Source organism: Sinohyriopsis cumingii, chromosome 8, assembly GCF_028554795.1.
Source record: "Sinohyriopsis cumingii isolate HCF-2022 chromosome 8, ASM2855479v2, whole genome shotgun sequence".
Lineage (NCBI taxonomy): Eukaryota > Metazoa > Mollusca > Bivalvia > Unionida > Unionidae > Sinohyriopsis > Sinohyriopsis cumingii.
This window is the reverse complement of record NC_142968.1, coordinates 82180697-82207398: the sequence shown is the minus strand read 5'-3', so window position 1 is coordinate 82207398 and position 26702 is coordinate 82180697. Positions and strand designations below refer to the sequence as shown.

General features: G+C 34.6%; 2 protein-coding genes across 2 annotated transcripts in view; one reads left to right on the top strand and one right to left on the bottom strand.

Moving 5' to 3' along the window:
• The window catches only part of LOC149793997 (dynein light chain Tctex-type 5-like), a 101166-nt gene that overhangs the window by 11144 nt on the left and 63320 nt on the right, over positions 1-26702 (top strand). The gene's annotated exons all lie outside the window — the stretch shown is intronic.
• On the bottom strand, positions 1325-26702 carry LOC149793998 (SAC3 domain-containing protein 1-like). Its single transcript, XM_089967920.1, has 8 exons — positions 26571-26702; positions 21821-21880; positions 20931-21059; positions 16440-16601; positions 14433-14636; positions 9506-9652; positions 8501-8684; positions 1325-8054 (listed from the first exon to the last, which is right to left on the bottom strand). The coding sequence occupies exons 1-8, from the start codon at positions 26651-26653 to the stop codon at positions 7929-7931; spliced, it is 1095 nt and encodes a 364-aa protein (XP_089824046.1). The 5' UTR covers positions 26654-26702; the 3' UTR covers positions 1325-7928.

Genomic DNA, 26702 nt, shown 5'->3' with positions numbered 1-26702 from the left:
AAAAGAAATCTGAGAGCACAATAGATAAGTAGTTGTCAAAATTGCCAACTTTATGATTGAGAATACTATATGTAGTTTGATCTTCCTCTGTTGATGTTTTGACATTTCTATGTTTAAATGTTATCAAACTATCACTCAGCACACATACATGTAATCCCAACCTAAATCATAAAACCAGTGAAGTTTCAAATACAATTTGATGTTGTGTAATGTTTAGCTGTAATTCATTCAAATTACCCAATTATGAAAGAATTTAATACACTTTTAATTTAATATCAAATAATTAATTAAGACTCATTAAGAAAGAGTCCCTCCAATTCCAACATACCAAATTTGGTAAACAAATTATTTTCCTAACATGCTGATGAAATACCTTTTCGGATAGTTCAAATGCTTTATAATGGCCCATGACCTTGAACTTGATATCACGAAAAGAAAATCAGTGAACATGTCTAAGACAATGCCAAAATATGCCCACATCTTAATTTTGGTTAAATATATAATAATATTTTGTGGATTTTTCTTTAATTGGCATCATTCAAGGTATACATCAGATATAACAGCATACTGTATTTATACCCCTCCCCCAATCATTCACACTTGTTTTATCAAGCTCAAAAAGCCAGAAAAGACTGGCATAAAACCTCTGACTTGAAAATCACGAATAAAGTGCTATCAACTTGTTCATCTGAATGTAACTAAATCCAAAATCAAGACAAACTTCACTTGTATATGTACAAGTCACAGTTTTCATGATCTCAGTGATGTAAAAAAATGCAAGCAATGACCTTTGACTCAACCCAATTGTCTGTTCGGTCAGTTTTACGAACTTCCCTCATAAAGGTGCAGATATGTTGACTGCAGGATCAGCACAATCTTCATAAAGAACTTGATTGCAAGAAGTGTTTTACTGAAAATCCCCATGTAAATGCTCCAATGCATGCAAGAGGAGTAATGATACTATTTTCAAGATGTAGGTCATGTAAGCACCATTTTCATTTAGAACCAGCTAAATATTGTGATAACAGACTTAATGAAACACCCATGTCAGTAAGGTCATCCAATCAGTACTAGAAACCATATATTAAATTTCTGGGTGTCTGTCAAGACAGCCATGTTGAAAGTTAGATAAGCATTATTTCAATAAAGGAATAAACACCATTGTGTCATTTAGGAAAAGTAACTGTGACATTTTCAAATTCTACTAGGTTAAAAAATTGGCATAAATATGGTGAGAACTGTTTTAGTGAAAATTCCATCTCAATAAGACCATTCAATCAAGAGGAGTAGTAATAACAACATTTTCAAGATGGCAACCAACCAGAGTGAAAATGTCATGCTTACAGAGATATCACTGTAGAAGTAGTGGCTACAAGAAAATTTTGAATATGGCTACCACATTGTAGGTCTGATGGGCCATCTACATATAAAAAGTCTTTTTATGACCAATGCTATTACTACCAACAGTTCATCAGAAGTTATGATAAGATTTAAAATAGGGTCACCATGGCCATGACGTTGGTGGTCTGATTAGCACGATTTTCACTAGAACTAACTAGTTATTATATTAAATTGTATTACTTGATGTCCAACGGGCAACATTTTCATTTATGACCAATCAGACATAATAAGCCTTTTAGTGAAAATCCCATGTCAGTATGAATGTGTATTCAGGAGCAGTAACTATAACAAGATTTTCAAGCGAGCCACCATGGCTGCCACACTGGATGTCAGACTGACATCATTTTCATATAGGGCCTACTGCACATCATAAGAAACCTTTTAGCGAAAAGATCCTATGTTTATATATGACAATCCATTTGGGAGGTGCGTTGGTAAAATTTTCAAGATGGCCACTGTGTGGTGGCCATACTGGATTCAAATAGGTTCCATTGTGTTTCAGGACCAACTAGACATCATTATATGTCTTGTGGTGAAAACTCAATGGTGGTATAACCATCCATTCATGAGAAGTAGCAGAAACAAGAGCTGATGCTAATGCCATATTGGATGGCTGAACAGCACTATTTGCCTTTAGGACCAACTATAGTCTGATAATACAAACACGTTTGTTTGAACCTACCATCCAATTTAAATAACGGAAACCTTTAATGTGACAAAAAGTGCAAGGAACTTAGTCGATGTTGATATTGTAGGGTGTAACATCATTTTTCAGCACACGATAGGCTATACATGGCGGCCAGTATTAATGGTGGAGGAAGAACCCGGGAAAACCCCGGAAAGAACCACCGACCCATGAGAAGCTACTGGCAAACTTTCTCACATACCCACATTAGCCAAATCTGAGACTTGAACTCACGCAGACAGAGGTGAGATGGGAGTGATCCATAACGGAGAGCGCTTTAGACCACTCGACCACTCAGGAACTTAGTCAATTCATTCATTGATTTATAGTTTCTAACCTTACTCTGAGTAGAGTGGCCCTAACACCGTCATCTTACTTGCGTTTCATGCTTAACGGAAGTTTTCAGTGCAATAGACGGACATGCTCAGATCCATATCCAGTTTCTGGACAAGTCCATTTTTAGCAAAGGGGTGTATCACAACTACAGATGTGCATACATAAGTCATCTGCTTCCAATATTTACAATGTCGAATCAAGCAAAGAAAAACGAAAACTATGCTTTTTGTGTGGATTTAACAAGCGGTTTAATTTCTATGTTCATGTATGAAGAGGGATATAATTCCAAACTCTCAACGTTATGTAATTTACACAATTATTCAGCATTTGCCGAATAGGATGAACTATGTCATTATGTTGTCTGATCGAAATAAACTAGCCTATAGTGTACACAATATGGCGCTGTGTTAGTATGGAAAGTCTGTTAAGCATGAAATGGTGCAGGGGATGCCAGCATTAGTGCCATCCTGGTCACAGTCAGGTTAGAAATTATAAATCAATGATTCAATTGACTTAGTTCTGTGCACTTTTTATCACATTAAACGTTCTCATTTTTGAAATCGATAGGGGGGTACAAACAAACGGGGATGTAGAGTCAGACTATAGATGGATGTGTGTGTAAAGTTTCTGACCAATCTAGTGAACAGACCACTGAAGCAGAGATAACAAACTTTTGCTAAAATATGGACAGATGATGGAAGACAGACAATAGGCCAATGCATAGCTCTTTCAGGTTAAAAACCAGTATACTTAAAAACTGATGTAAAAATACTCTATTACCATGAAGTCAGCAGATAACACAAACTTTTACACGAGGTAATCAGAATAACATTATCACATTACTCTATTGCTACAACAAAAGCTGGAACTTCCTCGAGCCTTTCGGTTGTGTGAAGTAAATAAATTGCTGAAATAAAATGACAAATCTCTTGAAAAATTAATAAAAATGACCATTAGGCAAAAGATTATTGCTCGAAGATGGTGTAAAAATTGCCACCATATTTACAACTATAGGTATGAATGTATCAACTGTTCCACTCTCTATACCAAAGTTTTGGTAAAAGGTATAGTTAAGTGTGCAGGAACTAGTTTAGTTGAGTGTGCAGTAACCAGTGCTGTGGTAGCGATTGTAGAAAAGGCAGCATAATTCATTCATGAAAAAAATCAAACATGGAATGAGAACTATTGCTAATATTTTTTTTCACCTATTCAAAAGAAGACAGCAGCAACAAGGACTGTAATAAGCTGGATTTTTGTAAATAGCTGAGAATGGTTGTGACAATGTTAGCTGAATATTTTATTTTGCCTATTATTTCATTTGAAATTTGCATGTGGAATCTTATCGTAACATTTTCATCCAAGTTATAACCCTGTCTGCCTAAAATCAATTTCTCATATAATGTTTGAATACTACTTTGAACAGTGGAAACAGGCTGTGCAATAGATGTTCTCCTTTGAACTTGAGCACCTAAAATATAGATCACACAAGACCTGATACCATGGTTTAACAAAGATAAAGCCTTCCAAATAAATGTATAATTAAGTAGAAGACAAACAATAAAATGTAAAGATGCAAAAATTCTGTAAATTGTATATAAAACAAAAGATAAAGTTAACGTGTAAAATTCTTAAAACAAGATGAAAATTTATTATATAAACCACATTCCCTTAGAAAATCCAAGATTTTCTAGAGTTACATGTCCCGATACATTTTCTTCAAGCAGTTCTCATCAAAATAATTCTGTCTACCAGGATGGAAATCAACATGCTTCTAACAGGATGGAAATCAACATGCTTAAATGAAGTGTTCCATTGCCAGTGGACACTGGCAAGGTACACAATTTGGTAAAAGTTCATCCTTCAAGAGGTAAGCATGTCTGATAAGCAAGAAAAAGGTGGGCTTTAAGATGTACTTTTATTTTCCACTGCAATCACTGTACACCCGACACGTTTCATAAAAACATCTGCCAGACATGCTACTCTAAAGGAAGAAAGGCAAACAATACCGACTTTGTATAAGCTTACTCAATAGATGATGAGTAATTGCTCAAAGTTTTAAAAAACAAATAACCTACACTTCAGATAATTGCATGCAACAGTAGACTTGAACCTAAACCCATTTTCATTAATCCTTTGACATATAGATTCTACTTGATATAAATGGGCTAGATTTGTATAGTTGATACTTACAAAGGAATTTTTCTCAAAACATTCCTAGCAGGATACAATTTCAGTTTTAAAATTTGCCTCTTTGATGCAACACTCTCAGGATGTAAGTGTGATTTGCTGGCCTTACCAGGAAACTATAGCTATTCTGCCAAAGTTCAACATTATGGTCTAAAGGAATTTAGTTATCCATGCCCTCATGTAAAATCCTCTATATACATGTATCTACAGCACTGCTAAACTTCAACAACGAGTGAACAAAAACTAATTTCCTGCCAACATGTCTCTTTAAGATAATCACCAACATTGGTAATGCAGATAACAAGTGATATACATTGGTAATGCATATATCAAGTGATAAACATTGGTAATGCAGATAACAAGTGATATACATTGGTACTGCAGATATCAAGTGATAAACATTGGTAATGCAGATAACAAGTGATATACATTGGTAATGCATATATCAAGTGATATACATTGATACTGCAGATATCAAGTGATATACATTGGTACTGCATATATCAAGTGATATACATTGGTACTGCAGATATCAAGTGATATACATTGGTACTGCAGATATCAAGTTATATACAATATTCAAAGTTCAATGAAACTTAAAATTTGTATACAATGAAAGTGAAGTATATTGTCATCGATCTAAGTATGAAAATATTCAACAAAAACTACTGTTCTCTCCATCTGGGTAATTTATGTACACATGAAAAGTAGAAATTTTCCTAAATATTTTGTCTGGAAAATTAATGTTTTTTCTTCATATAAGACAAAGATAACAATTCTTTTCCTATTTAATTTTTTTCTGAAAGTGTTCAAAACCAAATGACAGAATTTTTAGAGGAAAATATCAGCAGTCTTTAAGTAGCATATATACTTGTTTATAAACTGAGTCCAACTGCAAACAACACTGTATAGATATACCTACTTATATAAAGTGCCATTACAAACAACATTGACATCGATCTTGGATAGTATAATTCACTGGCAGATCAGGGTCTATCTTGTTCAATTGATTACTTTTATAATACTGCATAGACACAGATTTTCTGGTGCATTATGCAATGGCAGATCTTGGCAGTATGCAGTTTGCAGCTAGTTTGTCTTATAAGTGAGTAGACTGTATTTAACCAGTGCTTTAAAAAAAGCTGCCAATTGATACACGGGCGAAATGAGATAATTTTAATGGCTAAAGATGGTATCTGTAAAAGGAATGAATGTCTGAAAGGAAAAGATTTCTTCTGATCTTCAAATTTTATTCATCAACTGATTCAGACCCATCTTAAATTAAGCCTGGCTTAACTTAATTACAAACCATAAATAATATTTGAAAAATGAACACTATGAATATGTTTAATGAAGCGCTTCTATAAATTTTTTCCTTCTACCTATTAGGCATCACCCATGTGTAGTATATAATATTTTAAAAATACCCAAGAACGTTTACATCTATACAAGGTAGATGGCTTACACACAATTGAATTTCACGTAAATCATCATCAACAAAGGGTAGATGGCTTGCACATAATGGAATTTCATGTAAATCTATATCAACAAAGGGTAGATGGCTTGCACACAATGGAATTTCATGTAAATCTACATCAACAAAGGGTAGATCACTTGCACACAATGGAATTTCATGTAAATCTACATCAACAAAGGGTAGATCGCTTGCACACAATGGAATTTCATGCAGATCTTCCAGTGACAGGTATTGGAAAAAATTACAAACAAAAGATGCATCTCTCTTAAAATTTCCAATGAACATATAAATATCCAATCAAATATACATGAATAAAGTTTAAAACATCTACAAGTATCCAATCAAATATACATGAATAAAGGTTAAAACATATACAATTTTACAAATTTTATGTGTGTACAACATTTGTGTGTTTGGTGAAAATTCAGCAAAAAGGCTGAATGGGATTAGCAGATTCCAGTTAAGAAAGGGACATAATTCAATTACAAGGCTAAAGGGGATAAGCCACTGGTCCCAAACATGTGGCTCACAGGCCACGTGCAGGGAGTGGAATTATTTCATGTGGCCACCAAAGACACCTAGAATTTGAGAAATAACTAACAATGCAAATTTTGCCTTCACAGTCAGCAGTTTTGATAAAAATTTGGTTGTTACATTGTTTATTTCTTTTTCCCAATATTTCAACTGACTAGATTTATATGAGCCACTTTTGCTGCAGGAAAAGGTTTCACTGATGTGGCCAATGTACTAGTCCTCATGTGTCTCTTATCATGATTTGAGTTTGAGACCCCTAGGGTAAGTTGAAAAGGCTGAATGAAGTAAGCTGAGTCAAGTTAAGAAAGGGGCATAATTCAGTGAAAATGCAGAAAGGGGTAAGAATGATAATTTATTTAAAGGCTCATATACCAGGTAACTAGTTGAAATGTTGGAAACAAGAAGTAAACGATGTCAACTGATTCTAAAAATACTAGCAGTAGTAGTAATGGCTCTGTCACTCAAAACTGCATGAAAAACTTGTTGGCCTATTTTTGAACTTACAAGGTAAATAAAAAGTAGGACACAAAGATGAAAGATGAATGAATATTATGTAAACCTTTCTTTGAGGCTTGCAAAACATATATTACTTTAGAGCCAATATGTAACGTGGCTGTTCTAATAAATTTCACTACAAACAAAATGTCACTTATAAAATTTTAAAAATCATTCAATATGTGCATCAGTTACTCATGGAGTGATTTCAATAAATGCATTAGAGAAAGAGTAGGAAGGAGAGGGATGGAGAAATAACGATTGAATCAGATAGAATATATTGTGTAAAAATGTTCACATAGTTTACTTATAAAAATATCACATGATAATGTTATACATTTACGAAAATTATTTAAACTAAATAAAATCATGATTAGTAATTTCCATTAAAATCTTGTTTAAAAAAAATTCATTTATCAAACTGGTAATTTGATGACACAGTTTAACAATTTAATTTCCCTCTAAGAAGCAAATTTGTAATTAAGTCTCAGAAATTCAAAGCTGTTGTTGTCGTTATAGGGTTTAATGCCATTTTTCAGAACAAGATAGGCTATACATGGCAGCCAGTATAAATGGTGGAGTAAGAACCTGGGAAAATCCTGGAAAGAACCACTGACCCATGATAAGCTACCAGCAAGCTTTCTCATATATCCACATTAGGTCAGCCTGAGACTTGAACCCACGCAGACAGGTGAGATGGCAGTGATCCGCAACGGTGAGCGCTTTAGACCACTTGGCCACTCTGGGAATTCAAAGTACTATGTATACAAGATTCAGTAGTTCGATATCACATTCTACTTCTTGCTCCAAATGTCAAAAATGAAGAGTAGAATCTAAAGTTCTTTCCAATTCCTCTACATCTGTTGAACCCAGTAGAAGATGAGGTATTGTCCATTTATCCAAGTTTTTATCAATGCTGGCATTATGACACCTTGGTATCTGAAATATAAGAATGATTGCATCATATAAGTCAAATAACTGGTAGGAAAGTATTATGTCATTCATGCTTTCCAAACTTCATGTAAAAAACTATCTCTAAGTTGTTCCCGTAAAAAAGGCATGTATGAATTGGAGCCTGGAGATCATCAAAAGTAGATCAAAGTGATCAAACTGTGACGCATTATACTCTTTATCTTTCTCTATTATTTAGCCACAAAAGTTGGACTATTTTTAAAATAATGTATCGAAACCTAGCATATTGTCCTGAAAAGCAAGTTTTACAAAACAATGGCATGTTATCCTCAAAAGTAAATTATGTATAACTACAGCACATTGTCCCAAAAAGCATAAGAATAGAATAGTTATATTTTCCTATTTTAATGGACAACCAATGCAAACTACAAGTCCTTATAAAATCTGCAAAAAGGTTAATAAACCAGTCTAACCTTTGGCATGTGCTGGATAGCTGTCTTTGAGAATGTAACATGTTGATGCTGAACCTTCAGTCCAAGGAAGGATGTAAGAGATTCCAGTTCTGGCTCATCTATACACAACTGATGACAGATGTATTGCTTGGGAACACTCAGCACTTTACTACTGTATGCTGTATTCATCACATGCAAGACATGTCTGACAAAGACAAAACCACAATTATTTTTATAATGCACTTGGCTATTCATGTTTCAGTTTGGACGATTATATTCCAATGTCTATTACTAAATTAAAAAAGTTAACTATAAACCTAGACAGCGCAAGACCCTAATTATTTTCAGCAAGAGAAATAAAATCAATTTTGGTTAAAAATACGACTTTAGCGGAAGATGGAAAATGTGTAAATTCCTGTACAAATTGGATATTTGGGGATAGTTTTCTGCAAGGCATTCTGGGCATAACTGGTAGGATATTATATATTAAGTCACCCTTTACATACAAAATTGTTCAAATGACAACCTCATATCATTCATACCCATAATACTTTGCAGAACATTATCCAAAATGATTTGAAATGATGGCACTGATTTGGACTTGAATTTCCATTATGTCTGCAATTTTTCTGCTACAATTTATGCTTCTAATCTAAATCTGATTACATTTACTTACAGAAAACAACTGAAGTACTTTTTTGTTAAAGTCTATGGTAATCATATTAAATTTGGCAAACTATAGTTTGAAAATAATTATTTGGAAGTATCTACTCAATCCTATTCAAATGAACTTTACTATGGATCAATTCATAGCTAATATGAGACATTGACATACAATAGGCTTTGCAATGACCATTTTCACATTTTCCTAAAAGAAATCTTGAAAAAATGTCAGATATTTACTAAACTTATAGATGGTTCATGCCACATTAACTTTTAATTTTGTTTGATTCAAAAGCCACATTTTCTCTCTTTATGTTGAAATTAACATGTCCTTGCCTGTAAGCTGTGGAACTACATACATACCTCTGTATGTCGGGGAAGTGTCTGTGTAGTGCACATTGCAACAATGGGTGATGATGGAGATTGTGGAATGTCTTCCATATTTGGACCCAGTTCCCCAGCAGCATGGCAAGACTTGCTTTATATGCCTTTCTCACCAACTGGCTGTGTCTGGGGGAACACATGAAATGAATTTTAAATAAGTACTCATTTAAAATGAAATTTAAGAAAAAGTTGAATAACAACCACATACTGCTAGTCTTAAGTTGCACAAGTATATCAAAAATTTCATAATCATCAGTGTCATGTGACAAACATACTTATTTGACTCAAAAAGTGTGCAATCAAATGCAGTGAAATCAGCTTAGTCCATTTGAACACCTTGGATAACATCCCTTTGCCACTTGTGATGTGATGAGGGGCCATTACATTCAAAAATATTTTACAAAAATTAAGTGGCTTTATTAACCTTAATTATACAGTAGTCATGCAATCAAACTTAAGAGTAAACATATAAAAAAGAAGTCATGTGATAACCTATGAGTACAATCTATAAAGTAGTCATGGATAAAACCTATGAGTACATCCTATTACATGGACATGGATAAAACTTATGAGTACATCCTATTACATGGACATGGATAAAACTTATGAGTGCACCCTATTACACAGACATGGATAAAACTTATGAGTACATCCTATTACACGGACATGGATAAAACTTGTGAGCACATCCTGTTACATAGACACGGACAAAACTTGTGAGTACATCCTATTACATGGACATGGACAAAACTTATGAGTGCACCCTATTACACAGACATGGATAAAACTTATGAGTACATCCTATTACAGAGACATGGATAAAACTTTTGAGTACATCCTGTTACATAGAAATGGATAAAACTTGTGAGTACATCCTATTACATAGACATGGATAAATCTTATGAGTACATCCTATTACACTGACATGGATAAAACTTATAAGTACATCCTATTACATGGACATGGATAAAACTTATGAGTACATCCTATTACACAGACTTGGATACAACTTATGAGTACATCCTATTACACTGACATGGATAAAACTTATAAGTACATCCTATTACATTGACATGGATAAAACTTGTGAGTACATCCTATTACAGAGACATGGATAAAACTTACAAGTACATCCTATTACACAGACATGGATAAAACTTACGAGTACATCCTATTACACAGACTTGGATACAACTTATGAGTACATCCTATTACACGGCCATGGATAAAACTTGTGAGTACATCCTGTTACACAGATATGGATAAAACTTATAAGTACATCCTATTACATGGACATGGTTAAAACTTATAAGTACATCCTGTTACACAGACATGGATAAAACTTATAAGTACATCCTATTACACGGACATGGATAAAACTTACGAGTACATCCTATTACACAGACTTGGATACAACTTGTGAGTACATCCTAGTACATGGACATGGATAAAACTTGTGAGTACATATTATAATGAAGTTGCCATGGGATAAACTTACGAGTACATCCTATTACACAGACTTGGATACAACTTATGAGTACATCCTATTACACGGACATGTTTAAAACTTATAAGTACATCCTGTTACACAGACAAGGATAAAACTTATAAGTACATCCTATTACACAGACTTGGATACAACTTGTGAGTACATCCTAGTACATGGACATGGGTAAAACTTGTGAGTACATCCTGTTACACAGACATGGATAAAACTTATAAGTACATCCTATTACACGGACATGGATAAAACTTACGAGTACATCCTATTACACAGACTTGGATACAACTTATGAGTACATTCTATTACACAGACATGGATAAAACTTGTGAGTACATATTATAATGAAGTTGCCATGGGATAAACTTACGAGTACATCCTATTACACAGACTTGGATACAACTTATGAGTACATCCTATTACACGGACATGGTTAAAACTTATAAGTATATCCTGTTACACAGACATGGATAAAACTTATAAGTACATCCTATTACACGGACATGGATAAAACTTACGAGTACATCCTATTACACAGACTTGGATACAACTTGTGAGTACATCCTAGTACATGGACATGGATAAAACTTGTGAGTACATCCTGTTACACAGACATGGATAAAACTTATAAGTACATCCTATTACACGGACATGGATAAAACTTATGAGTACATCCTATTACACAGACTTGGATACAACTTATGAGTACATTCTATTACAAGGACATGGATAAAACTTGTGAGTACATATTATAATGAAGTTGCCATGGGATAAACTTACGAGTACATCCTATTACACAGACTTGGATACAACTTATGAGTACATCCTATTACACGGACATGGATAAAACTTGTGAGTACATCTTATAATGAAGTTGCCATGGGATAAACTTATGAGTACATCTTATAATGAAGTTGCCATGGGATAAACTTATGAGTAGACCATATAGAGTGCATTCTTTCATCAAGCTAAACTTGTTGTTTAACTGCAAGAAATAAAATGTATCATTCATATGCAGACAGAGCCATTAAAACTGGTCACAGCTACAGGGAAATACTGTCAAAATCTCCAAAATTTGATTATTGTTCTCTTTGTGAAGAATATCAGAAAATGTCACAAGGACATTATCAAAAAAAGGAAACAATTTTATGGCATTGTTAGCACAAACTCTTAGAGATAATGACAAAATTGAAGGCAGTTTATTGCCGAGTTTGTTGCAGCAAGTTTAGACAGTTGACAAATGAGATGTGAAAAAAAAACTAATGTAAAAAGAATGCTTCTACTACAATTACCAGTACTGAGAAGGGACCAACATGTTCAGTCCAGAATAAAAAAAGCATTGCTGCAAAATTTTACCCAAAGCCGTAACAAACTGTTGGCACCACCACCACATGTAGAAAAGTGACTTGTATGTCCCACTTTTCACTAATATGGGCTCAACATTAAATTATTATTGTTAATTCTTAATATGGGCACTTTAGGAAAAGATCTTGTGACATTGTGTTTCATCCGGGTATCCCCCCAGAGGTACAAGGCAACAATTATTATAGCGGAGAGTAAATATAACCATGAATGTAATGAAGGACAGGTCAACATAGTAATCAGCACAAAATAATTACAATTTCATCATTATCATCATCATAATAATGATGTTGCTGAAGCAAAATACTAGTAATGTAATGGACTGACCATTTACTTTTTGAGGGCTTTATGTTTTTGGGTAAAATGTTACCCTCAAATTGCTTGATAAAAAGTGACCTTGCTCTGATTTATCAATGGTGCTTAGAAAAAGAAATATGATGATACTAATATCTGGTGATGCTGGTGAGAAAAGAATCAAAGCACGTTAAAGTACAAACCTCAAAACTATAAGAATACCGATATCTGGTGATGTAGGTGAGAAAAGAATCAAGGAACCTTAGGCATACATTAAGACTGTACCACAATTTCTATAGCATACACACAAGTCATATGAAGCTCAGAAAATCAGAAATAATCCCTCTCCAAATGATATTACTAACACCTGCTCCTAAAGAAGATGGATCGCAATTTTACTGTAATTATATTGGAGATGTTTCACAATGTTAAAATTTTGGGCTAAAATTATAACGTTATTGTATTGGGGATGGATCACAATGTTATTGTAATTATATTGGGCATGGATTATAACATTATTGTAATTGTATTGAGGATGTATCACAAAATTATTGTAATTATATTGGGCATGGATTACAACATTATTGTAATTGTATTGGGGATGGATCACAATGTTATTGTAACTGTATTAGGGATGGATCACAGGGTTATTGTAACTGTATTAGGGATGGAGCACAATGTTATTGTAACTGTATTGGGGATGGATCACAATGTTATTGTAACTGTATTAGGGATGGATCACAGGGTTATTGTAACTGTATTGGGGATGGATCACAATGTTATTGTAACTGTATTGGGGATGGATCACAATGTTATTGTAATTATATTGGGGATGGATCACAAGGTTATTGTAATTGTATTAGGGATGTATCACAAGGTTATTGTAACTGTATTGGGGATGGATCACAATGTTATTGCAACTGTATTGGGGATGGATCACAATGTTATTGTAACTGTATTGGGGATGGATCACAATGTTATTGTAACTGTATTAGGGATGGATCACAGGGTTATTGTAACTGTATTGGGGATGGATCACAATGTTATTGTAACTGTATTAGGGATGGATCACAAGGTTATTGTAACTGTATTAGGGATGGAGCACAATGTTATTGTAATTATACTGGGGATGAATCACAAGGTTATTGTAACTGTATAAGGGATGGAGCACAATGTTATTGTAATTATACTGGGAATGAATCACAATGTTATGGTAATTGTATTGGGGATGGATCACAGATTTATTGTAACTGTATTGGGGATGGATCACAATGTTATTGTACTGGTGATGGATCACAAGATTATTGTAACTATATTAGGGATGTATCACAATGTCATTATAACTGTATTAGGGAAGTATCACAAGGTTATTGTAACTGTATTAGGTATGTATCACAATGTTATTGCAACTGTATTAGGGATGTATCACAAGGTTATTGTAACTGTTTTAGGGATGTATCACAATGTTATTGTAACCGTATTACAATATTGTAATTGTTTTGGGGATGGATCACAATGATATTGTAATCGTATTGGGAATGTATCACAGTATTACTGTAATGGTATAGGGGATGTATCAAAAGTTATTGTAATTGTATAAGTTATACAAGGTGGAAAGTTTCTATCTCTTTTGGTTTAGGACTTGACATTTTTACAAACACACATGCAAATATCCTGTAAAAACATTGACGGACACAACTTCAAAACTTCTTTCCTTTTCAAAAGTGAAGCAATAAAAATCAATCTCACCTTAACTGTGTGGATGAATTTGTGGAGTGCCGCAGTGCATCTGTGTCTCCGAGGTTAAACAAAAGATACAAAGCCTCAAATTCTGCCCTGTTTTGCGTCAGCTCTGTGTGACATATGTACAGGTTCAAAAGACGTTTCAGACACTCCTGTGTGTGTTGATTGTTGATTTTTGGATCAAACACAGAGATCGGTTTAGTACACAAGCTGCAAAGAACAAAAGCATGAAGACTGAAACCATAATCGGCAAACTATGTCATGTAATCAATCAGACATGAAATTCATTGAAACTAATATACTTTTTGGGAAAAAATTACCGAATATAAGACTTGGCTGAATAATTAAAAGTAAGTTGATTCAATATAATATTTAAAGAGAAGTAAATTTTCTATGACAAAGACAATGTCCACAAATGTATTAAATCTAGATAAAACATATGATGTGTAGACAAATTTATTAAAACACTTTGATGCAATTATAAAAGGAAAATAATCTCAAATGCTGTATTAGTTGCATAGTGCAAATATAAAGGAATAATTATGATAATGGTTCAGGAGTTTTTATGATGAGGGAATTTAGTTCGAATTCCCCACCTACATCTACAATGAAACAAGTATTGCAGTAAAACATGATCTGATTGACATCTGTATCCACACAATATAACATTAGGATGCATCCCTTGCTTCCAAATATAACCACTGAAGACAGTCCTCATAACTGAAAATAACAGGTGATACCAAAGTACATCTAAAGGCCGAAATAATAACGATGCTCCATCTGAAAAAAGCATGGGTGGGTTGTCAACACTATAAACAGGTATGGCAACAGCATCTAGCACTTTTGACTGTCCAGTGCCTCAGAGTCAAGGCTCGATCAGTTTCGGGTCCTTGTAGAAGGTATGGCTGAACTGTCTCAGATTTCATCCCGCAATCTCTTTGTAATGTCTTGCGGTCTAAGGTCAAGAATGGATGAGATGAATAAATATATGACATTCAAAAATGATGCATGGGTTGCCATTGGAACAGCCTGTGTCATGGTGGCCATCAGCGATGCCAATATAAAAGGCACTATTGGACAAGGGTTGGTTGAAGGTTATGTGATCGTGTAGCATAGTGGTTCCCAACTCCTGGGTCAAAACCAAATCAGGATAGTGAGGACATTCTGGAGGGTCACCATGTTTGTTTTTTTAGGGTGGGAAAATGTTAAAAAATGTGGAAATGGGGTTGTGAGGTTCAAAACAAAAAATCAAAAGTTTTAGGGCTGTGGGCAATAAGAAAGGGTTGTTAACCACTGGTTTAACATATGCTGTGTCACCGGTTCTTCTACCAGCCTGTCCAATTTTTCAGAGGTAATTCTGAATGCCCCTCTAGCCTATAAGCCTTACCAGACAAGGTCAAAAACTCTTCTGAGCTTGCCTGTTTCATAACAGAACCTTGAGCCTATCAACATGCTCCATACATTCTTCTTCAAAGGCATTAAAGGGAAGTTCTCGATGGAAGGGGAGGAGAGATGGAGTATCCCCAGTGTACAAGGTAAGGGCCTTGGGACCAGTTGTATCAAGTTAAATCCAAGATTCCTGAGCAAGTCATACATGTTAGTGTCCCTGGAAATAACGTCTCACAGGTTTGTTTGGGGTGGGTGGGGTATAAGTAGTCTCCAACCTTGTCACAATCAAAGGTAATGCAATCATTGCAAGAGGACTCCTCCTTCACTCTGTCTTCCCATATATGCTTCAGGTTGTCCATGATGGCATTCCACTGACAAACCCCATCTCTAAATGGTGTGTTAGGCTTGTCAAAAAGCCACCCTCCTCCCACATCCACCAACCTATAGGGTATAATAAAAGTGCTGCTGCTCTGTGAACCAAATGTTAGTGCTCCGTGACTTAGCTGAATGTGATGTGAGGTGGGGGCCAAACCAGCCTTTTACTATTATTTATTTTTTAAAGATATGTATCTTAATGGTTTTTACTACTGATATAGAGTTATATGGGAACCTTTTGTCATTTACCAATAATCCGAATAAACATGAAATCGCACAATCTTCTCCAAAATATCTACAGCTTCCTTCCCATCCAGGTCTTGAACTGCCATATCTTGTCGTACTGATCTCATTCTGTCAAAAATGAAGTCATATATCTCACTCCAGCTGTGGCTTTCTCTTGTGGCTACACTGAAATTAATAAAGATTATCACCAATCTGTATTGATACTACAATATAAGTTGAGAATACATCCTATTACATGGACATGGATAAAACTTATGAGTATATCCTATTACACAGATATGGATACAACGTATGTACATCCTATTACAGACATGGATAAAACTTATGAGTACATCCTATTACATGGACAGGGATAAAACTTATGAGTACATCCTATTACACAGACATGGATAAAACTTACGAGTACATCCTATTACATGGACATGTTGAGAATACCTCATGAATATATATGCTAACAGTCACCTAACTTCATAACTTCTCTCAGTGTCTTTCTCTGATCTTGTTTTCCATTTATATTTTACCTCCACTGAAGCCAAATTTGTTCTACCTATATATAATTATTAACACATTAACCCCTGGTAACAAGTTAATGTGGCAGGAGGTAGTAGCCTACTGCTGAGCTCTGTAGCATCAAGGTTATGTATGAAACACTAAAGTTGGTGGCAATGTAGAAAGGTAGACCGATGAAGCTCTACAATGATACCAACAAATCTGGAATTTCTGGTTGCACTACAAAATAGAGGGAAAAACCTCATTTTTTGGAGCCAAAGTTTTTCTACACATTTTTTGCTCATGGTCAGAATCCGAATTTGTGATTTTAGACTTTTTGGTCTCAGATCTAAGGCAAACCATTATAAACTGCAAACAGACAGATGAACCTTTGCAAAAAGTAGGATAAGATGGGCATTTGGATTAAAGAGTGGTCTCAACAAAAAAATAATTAGTCTGTTAAGCAACTTTTACCCTTCTGCTCATGCACGAGCCAAATAGCCAATGAAAAATGATGTTTCTAACACAACTTGGCAGTATATTATTGGAAGATCACCTAAATGTGTTTCCTACTCGAATTTCAGACAAAAACGAAAATAACCATCAGGGGCTTAATATGATAAAGAATGTTACACTTTGTACAAAATTTGATAATGTATAATGTTGTGGACATACTCAAACCCTATATCTAAATATTTGTTGCAAAGCATTCTGCTTCACAGTTATTAAGTACTTTTGAAAACAGAACACTTAAGTACAATGCATTTGCAAAAAAGCTACTTTCATGCACTGTGACTAAAACTGCTTTAATTATATATATATATATATATATATATATATATATATATATATGGCATTTTGAAAACAATGAGCTGTCCAATGCAGAGAGCTGCTCGAAATGTCATCTTACATGTGCTTATAAATGAACTTGAACTAGTCCAAAGTGCACTAACTTTAGTAGTCATTAAAATATGGAAAATAAATTTCGCCAGATTATACAATTCAAGGTACAATTAATAAAAAAGGCCATGTAGGCATTCAATATCCATTATTTTAGAGATTGCACATATCTTTAAATAGCAATTATGCATTTTATTTACATCTTCATAAATCCACATTCACTGGTACGTCATTATAAACACACCCTGAGAAATACGTATGGCAAAATCAATTTTAAAGTATATGGACGTTTTTGGATGAGGTCAACTTAAAAATGCAATCCATTACAAACCATATTTAATCTCACTCTGATGTCATAATGAAAGCTGCATTTCGCTCCATTCCCCCTAAATAAAATTCACACTCTCCTCTTTTTAGTAATGATTAGACCAGATTTCCTCTTGTCTTGACCCACTTTAGCAACTGGTCACCACTGTAAAAGTAGTTGACAATTTTTGTCTTGAAGTTTTATTTTATGATAGTTAAGACAGACAGCATTCAAGAATCAGGCACAATTTTCATTTAGGAGAATGAAGACATCATTGGAAGTCCTTTTGTCAAGACCCCCTGTCATAATGATCATCCATTCAGGGTGATCAGTGTCAACAAGATTTTACTGTCAGCCATCATGGCAGCCATATTAGATGTAAATTAGTGCCATTTTATTTAGGACCAACTGGGTAGCATAAGAACTCAAATGGTAAAAACCTCTTATTGATAAAGCCAATCATTTGAGAACAGAGATAGTGATATTTTCATGATGGCCATACTGACAGTTAGTCGTTTTCAATTTGAATCAAGTAGATGCCATAAGAACACTTATGGAGAAATCCCCCCAAAAATGTCAAAATGATTTTCCCTTTAAGACATGCAGCTAAAACAAGAGTTTCAAGATAGCCACATATTGGATGTCAGTTCCATTTTAATTTACAATCAACATTATAAAACGTCTTTTAGTAAAAACCTCATAATTATATTACCCTTCCTTTAGACGCAGTAGTGATATGAAGACTTTCAAGATGGCCATTGTGGCAGCCAAGTTGGACATCAGATATGCACCATTTTCATTTATGACCAAGTAGACATCATATTAAGTTATTCAGTGAAAACCCCATGTTGATATGACATTCTATTCAGGCGCTGCAGCAATAAAAATATTTTCATGATGGCTGCAGTAGATGTCAGATCTGCACCATTTTTATTCTGGACTAAAAAGACATCATATGAAGTCTTTAAGTGAAAACCCCAAAGTGATCTGACTGTACTGTACATTCAGGGAGAGAAATGGTAAGATTTTCAGGATGGCTGATGTGCTGGCAATACTGTATGTGCCAGCAGCACCATTTTCATCTAGAACCATGAGATTTGAATTTGTTAAGGATAATGGCAATCCTCCACAGACGTTCAGGAGGAGTAACGATAACAAACCTGTGCTAATGGATGGACAAACAACTGACAACAGACCATCCTTTAAGTTCTTCTGGTCTACAAACACTATCAGCTAGTTTTTTTCCAATTGCCTCTTAGTCCAGGAAGTGAAAATGACCCTGCAAGTGGAACTAGCTGTCTTCTGAGAGATGCACATCATTGGCATGGTCAAGCTGTATACCCTCCAGCCCAAATCATACCCATGAATCATATACCCAGAAAGGGAATTGAATGTCAATAGTATCTAATAAGTTACAGACATAATAAAATATGAATGTATGTCATGCTTATCTCTATCTCATGTTCTAAGAATATGTGAACCTGTGATCTTCCATGTCTTAGTGGATACAGTATTCAAATTTGATATGGACCTCTACAAGAATAATTCACAATGCACTTTAAATTCCAAAATTTATTTTAAGGAGTTTGTGCGTTCTTCCAGTTGAGAAGACAAGAAAATGGTCATACTGAACATTGGTTATTCGGCAGTCCCACTGATGCTTTCTTTTCTTATTGGCTTGTACATGTATATGTGTGCATGTTATGGGATGGTGATATATTGTATGGGTTACATTTGATACAAATTATAAATGATAAATCTCTTCAGAACATTGTCTTTTACTTATTTCGTTCTTTTATAATGTACAAGATGGATATAACCTTGTTTGCATTTTTGTTTTGGTGCAAAATGTCATGTTGACAAATATTAAATACTTTAAAATCAATAAATAAATGCCTGCGAAAGATGCTATATCTATATGTCTAAGTCCAGGTATGATTCAGAGGGACCAAATTTAACATCAATCAAATCACAACATGACCATTCATATCACTGAACTTGCGTATAGGAACAATCCCATCTCCATGCCTTCTTGCAAATCACAATACTGTATGAACATTGAGTCAAATGTACATGAGAAACTAACCCTGAACATAAAATTTAACCAGAAGTAACTGAATTGTGAAACTGAGGTCATAGTGACCTACTTTTGGCAAGACTGTGTTGAACTCACTGAGAACCATCTACATCCCAAGCTGCACAACTATTGGGATAACAATGCTTACGAAACTTACTTAAATACAAAACATAACCTATGTGACTGAAGCACGACATTTAGGTCATGGCGACCCATTTTTGGTATACTGCACTCACCAAGATACATCTGTACACCAAATTGCATGACCCTGGGGATGACAAAGCCTGCAACATTTATCTACTGCTAAATGTAACTTAAGTCCCTAAAACATGAAATTTAGGCTATAGTGACCTACTTTAGGCTGATGTGTATGGTATTCACCAGTACAAATCTACATACAATGTTTCAAAGGTGAGGAAATTACAGTGCCTGAGAAACTGATCTGACTTCAAAATTTACCAAGGTGTTATGAATGGATGTACAAACACTTGGACAAAGGTAACAACATATGTCCCTTCTTCATTCATTGTGTGGCATAAAATAATAATTCACTGTGATCATTTTTGAAAAACACTTCTACTGATAAAAATACTATGTGATCTATAACTCAGTTGGTTACAAATAGTTTTAAGAGAACTTCCATGGTGGTAAACAAATCAATATCAAAGGAATGTATAACAATGCTCCAATTACATATAGTATTCTAAAATAAGACTGTTACCAATTAATGAGGTAGTTTACTGTTGTTACCAGGGCTTGAGGGGTCCTGATCTGGGAGGGGTGGGGGTCTTCTTTCCCTGGGGTTGGCCTAGTGTATTCCTTCACCATCTTGTGCCTATCTGCTTTGGGTCTGATAGGAAAAATATAAATGATATACAATATAAATGCAATTATTTTGTCATAGTTTTCCCTCACATTGGCATATAACTACATAAATGTAGATGATACATATGTATGGTGTATACATGTGTATCAATGTGTGTGTAGTTCCTTTGTACATGGAATGTGTGTGTTAAGTATGGTAAGTGTGGTATACCAGTAACTAGAAATATAAATCTGATTGAATGTATTGTTAAACACATTTTTATTTATCAATTATTTCGCAAATTTTCATTTAGAAAAAGTAATGGACTATCCAGGTCCAATGATTACATCTCTTATTTAAAAAAACTCTATAGGCATACATTTTCATTCTTTTGTAAGAACTGATATGGACTGGGAAGTGGGTCCTAATGTTTCTGAAGATGGATAATTTTAGTTATCCAATGGTTTTTCATTCATTTTTGGAACTCCAAAATAATCTGTATAAAATTATGGAAAATATTATTTTTACCTCCTACACCTTTTTACTGCCAGCAAATGTCTAAAATGTTTTTGACAAGGACAACGGTGGTTTCTGACATCACTGTATAACATGTACTTTTAATTGCTTATATATGATTGTGGAGAAAAAAAATCTTTTGATATTTTATAGTCTCAATGTTCATATCCAATAAAGTTCAATTTGCAATTAAAACAAGAGTTCATATGTAGGATTTCTATATCAAGAACCTGTCAGTACTTAACAAAGGAATTTTGATATTCATTTCTTGCACAGAAATTGAACAATACCTTTTTGGATGATGATCAGGTGCAACTTCAAAAGGATGCAGTATGTTCTCTCTTTCTCTCCTGAAAAAAGAATGAGATTTAACTCAGCATGGAGGGCAATGTAAAGTCCTTGTCACATGTTAATCTTTTCTTACCTTATATCAACTGCACAAAAATGTTCAAGTAAGTGAGATCTATAGTAGTGTGTGTGTGTGTGATTTCGATTTTTTAAGTAGCTTCAACAAGTTTTCATGCATATCGCTACTATGTCTGCAGTAAGACAGTTTATAGTGATGTCTAGCACTAGGGGATCATTCCGCAGATATATAACATCATGTCCCACCCAGTCACATTATTCTGACACTGGGCCGACCAGTCCTAACACTAACCCCTTAATGCTGTGCGCTAAGCGAGGCAGCTGCTAGTGCCATTTTTATACGTCTTTGGTATGACTAGGCCAGGGTTCAAACCAGTGACCTCCTGCATCTGAGGCAGACACTCTAACTACTAGGCCACCATAGTGGTTGAGATCTACAGTAGTAACTAAACATTGTTGACAGACCATCTGATAACACGAGAAAGTACAAACATTAAACCAGAGGAGCCAAAAAAGTCAACCAACAACAGGGATTGAACACAAGGTTAAACCTATTTTTAAGCCTCTGGCACTACGAGTCCTAGATCTGTAATCTCGAGGAATTACATTTATGGAACAGCTTAATGGGATTTTAACTAATACTTCAACAGGATTATGCCAGTAAATGTACAGATACCCATATGATATGGATAGCTGTTGTCAACGACAGGGATTGAATACAAGGTTAAACCTATTTTTAGGCCTCTGGCACTATGAGTCCTACATCCATAATCTCGAGGAATTACATTTATGGAACAGCTTAATGGGATTTTAACTAATACTTCAATAGGATTATGCCAGTAAATGTACAGATACCCATACGGATAGCTGTTGTAGGGTTTAACACCATTTTTCAGCACAAGATAGGCTATAAATGGTGGAGGAAGATCCTGGAAAGAACCATCAACCCATGAGAAGCTACTGGCAAACTTTCTCACATAACCACATTTGCCAAACCTGAGACTCGAAGACATGCAGATAGGTGAGATGGCAGTGATCCATAACAGTAAGAGCTTTAGACCACTAGGCCACTCTAGGCACCCCATGCGGAAAGTAAGTGACAAGTGAACAATTAATGTAAGATGGGTTCACCTCACAAGTCAACAATTAATGTAAAATGGGTTCACCTCTTGAACAAAATGACTGGATGTAAAAATTAAAAGGTGAAAAACATTGTGTTGGAACTCTAAATGGCAATTCTGGCCTGTCCAGATGACATATTTCAGGGGTGGGGAATACTCAGTGGTTTAAAATAAATCAGCAGATTAAGTCACAGTAGATAAATACTGTTTATATAAGCACTACATATGAGATATTTATTCTTTATATAAGCACTACATGAGATAATTACTGTTTATACAAACACTACATTTGATATTTATTGTTTATAAAAGCACTACATGAGATATTTACTCTTTATATAAGCACTACATATGTAATCATTACTGTCTATACAAACACTACAAGAGATATTTATCGTTTATATAAGAACTACATTTCAGATATTTACTCTATATATAAGCACTACGTGAGATAATTACTGTCTATACAAACACTACATTTGATTAGATACCCGGTAATTACTGTTTATACAGCCAATGTGGGCATGTGAGAAAGCTTGCCAGTAGCTTCTCGTGGGTCGGTAGTTCTTTCCGGGGTTTTCCGGGTTCTTCCTCCACCATTAATACTGGCCGCCATGTATAGCCCATCGTGCTGAAAAATGGCGTTAAACCCCACAACAACAACAACAACTGTTTATACAAACACTACAATTGATATTTATGGTTTATATAAGAACTACATTTCAGATATTTACTGTCTTTATAAGCACTGCATATGATATCTTTCTGGTCTACCTCTAAAACGTTACTACACTACAATCTAGGTACATTTGTTTCAATAAGCTGTCTTGACACTTGACCTAATTTCTAATTACTTGATCACCTTAACGGGTAATTCTAACATCTCCGTCCCTCCCTCTATTTTTACTAGTAGAAAAATAAAAAGAATTTGTTTTTATAACTTCATAAAGCATGTTGAAATTTTAACAAAAAAAGACCTAAATATCATTTGAACATTACTGACTTTTTAAAGTGTATAACATAGTCATAAACGTACTGACTGCATGACAGACTAAATGGAGTTATCACACTGCTAAATGACAAATCATTTTAAACATACCAGATTGCAAAAACTGGCATATTATTCTGATTTGTCCATTTTGCTCCATTCCCCCCAAAGTCCCACATCCCAAAGTAAATTTTAGAAAATAACATTTTTTGGGGAGACATTTTTTTAAAACAATAATCACTTGATGATACTGATACTCTACTTGATAAAAATAATTCACCGGCATTTTGAAAAAATGTACACTATTTTTAAGAAACTGCAACATATTACATTTGGTAACAAAGCTATTTTATTATTATGTATCTTTAATTTGTATTGTGTGATGGCTTTTGTTCATGATTATATGTTATATATTTAATTTGTATTGTGTGAATGAACTTTATCCATAATTGATGGTAGGAGTATATGATTGTTTATAATTTAAAATTTTCTGGAAATGAACTTTTGATGCTCACTCTGGTTCTCGAAGTGTGTTTTAACTTTTTTAAGACTGATTAGATTGGAATTACTCATTCCCACATTAACATCTGAAGCGGAATCAGTTTTGTTGTGTTCAGTATTTGAGAGGAACCATTCATTTAAATTATTCACTGGAAATACAAAGTGCTCATTATTACTTCTTGAACAATATAACTATTTTCTGATTACTGTGAATTCATTCAAAGACATTTTGGATTATATTATTGTAATACATCAATATTGTTACCATATTACCATATTCCAGGCTATTTGTGTATCAGCTCATTCGAACTTGGAATTTATTCGGAGCACCACTGAAATTCATTTGAAATTCAATACCTTTTTGACCTGTGATAGAGCCTTTATGACTATTTGGAATTGAACTCACAATACTGTAAATTATGGTTAAATGTACACTTGATATTCGAGGGAAATCAATTATTTGTTCAATTTACAAGACTTGTTGTTTTTCCCTCTTTTGTGTTACATAGTTTGATATCCCAGAGTCATAACATTATGTTGGAGTTAAAATGTTCACAAGATACTGGTTTGATTGGTACCATTTTCATTTACGAACTGCTAGATGCAACAAGTAGCATCATAATGGATGTCTGTGACCAAGTTTGCCTATTATGATCCCCCAACTCAGAACCCCATCAAGTTCCCCTAAACTTTTCCCCACTGGGGCTTTGTTACATACAAACGCATCCACATGGAAGATTTGTTTTTCAAGCCCATGAATCTGCATGGAAGCAATGTCATGGGTTAGTTGTTGTTCTTTGCTGTTGTTGTTCTAGGGTTTAACACCATTTTTCAGCACATGATAGGCTATACATGGCGGCCAGTATAACTGGTGGAGGAAGAACCCTGGGAAGAAGCACCGACCCATGAGAAGCTACTGGCAGGCTTTCCCACGTAACCACGCTAGCCGAGCCTTGGACTCGAACCCATGCAGACAGAGGTGAGATGGCAGTGATCTGGAATGGTGTAGGGTCAGTTGTTGGGGACACGATAAATGAAACTGGTCTCATACATACCCAATGTGATACTGCTGACAGATATGGATATGAAAAATATTCAAACTGTTTCTTCCGTGATTTCATTTATATATTTTCTGACATCCATTTGCCATCATTTCCAAATCATTACTCTATAATAAAAAGATCTTTTTGAGTTTTACTATAAAGTGTCTAGATATTGCTGAAATCATTGCAAGCATTAGTTTACTCAATGGCTCTAAAATATCATCTTACATTTTTTTATATTGCTTGATCCAGCAATGTTTACTGCCACAACGAATCCATGCAGCACCCACTGAATATTTCACTTAGGAGCTGTAGATCGTTTTCTTTTTATACCTGATATTTCTACATTTGGGCAATATTTGAGAGTATTTGGTATCTGATATAATCTGGTTGGCCCGATTCCATATAGTGCTTGTACTTGTATGTATGTAGTCCTTATGTGTTAATAGAGCAGTTACATTTCTGATATTTGTGTGAATAACAGACCTTGATTGCTGCCAAGTCATGTAAAATAATAATAGTGGTGGGGAATAAAACTTGTATAATAATGCAACGAAATTTAAATGGCTTCGATTATAGACGTTTCGAATAACGTTACCAAGATGAATGTCGGGAAGGAGTTGACTCAGAAATGGGTTTTGATTTCTGTCAGAGTTGCCTAAAGAAATTTGACCGACTTGTGTTTAACAATTATTCTGAGTTATTATTTATCAACGTGCTCAGAGGCCTGTTCAACTTGGCTTGAATATGAACACAGTTGGAGTACTAATATTAGTACAAATAAATTACCTACAAATCATACATGTAACATCTAATCCAATTTAACTACAAATCCTAACTGTACTATATAATCCTAGAATTAAATAGTACATTTATGACTTGCCGGTAGGTAGTAAACAACATTATGAGATTAGTGTTCCCAGAAATTGCGCCAACATGTCATGATGTTTACTTCTTGTGCATGCTCACTGATTAGGGAAAAAAACAAAAAAGACAAACCAGGTTCCAGTGTTTTTCTCACATTTTTATCTCTTCTTCCGGACACATAGTATAACATGTTCCTGCAATCGGTCGACCAAAATCACTTTCAATGCTCAAATACATCACGATTAGTGCGATACAGTCAACACTCAAATCAATATGGTATAAGGTA

Bases quoted from the DNA above. Each gene is read 5' to 3' on its own strand.
- LOC149793998 (XM_089967920.1), bottom strand. From the start codon at position 26,653: ATGTATTTGAGCATTGAAAGTGATTTTGGTCGACCGATTGCAGGAACA. The intron at 21,881-26,570 runs GTGAGAAAAACA...TTCTTTTTTCAG, and splicing joins CCGGAAGAAGAGATAAAAAT to GAGAGAAAGAGAGAACATAC. The intron at 8,685-9,505 runs GTATGTATGTAG...TGTCTTTGTCAG, and splicing joins CACTTCCCCGACATACAGAG to ACATGTCTTGCATGTGATGA.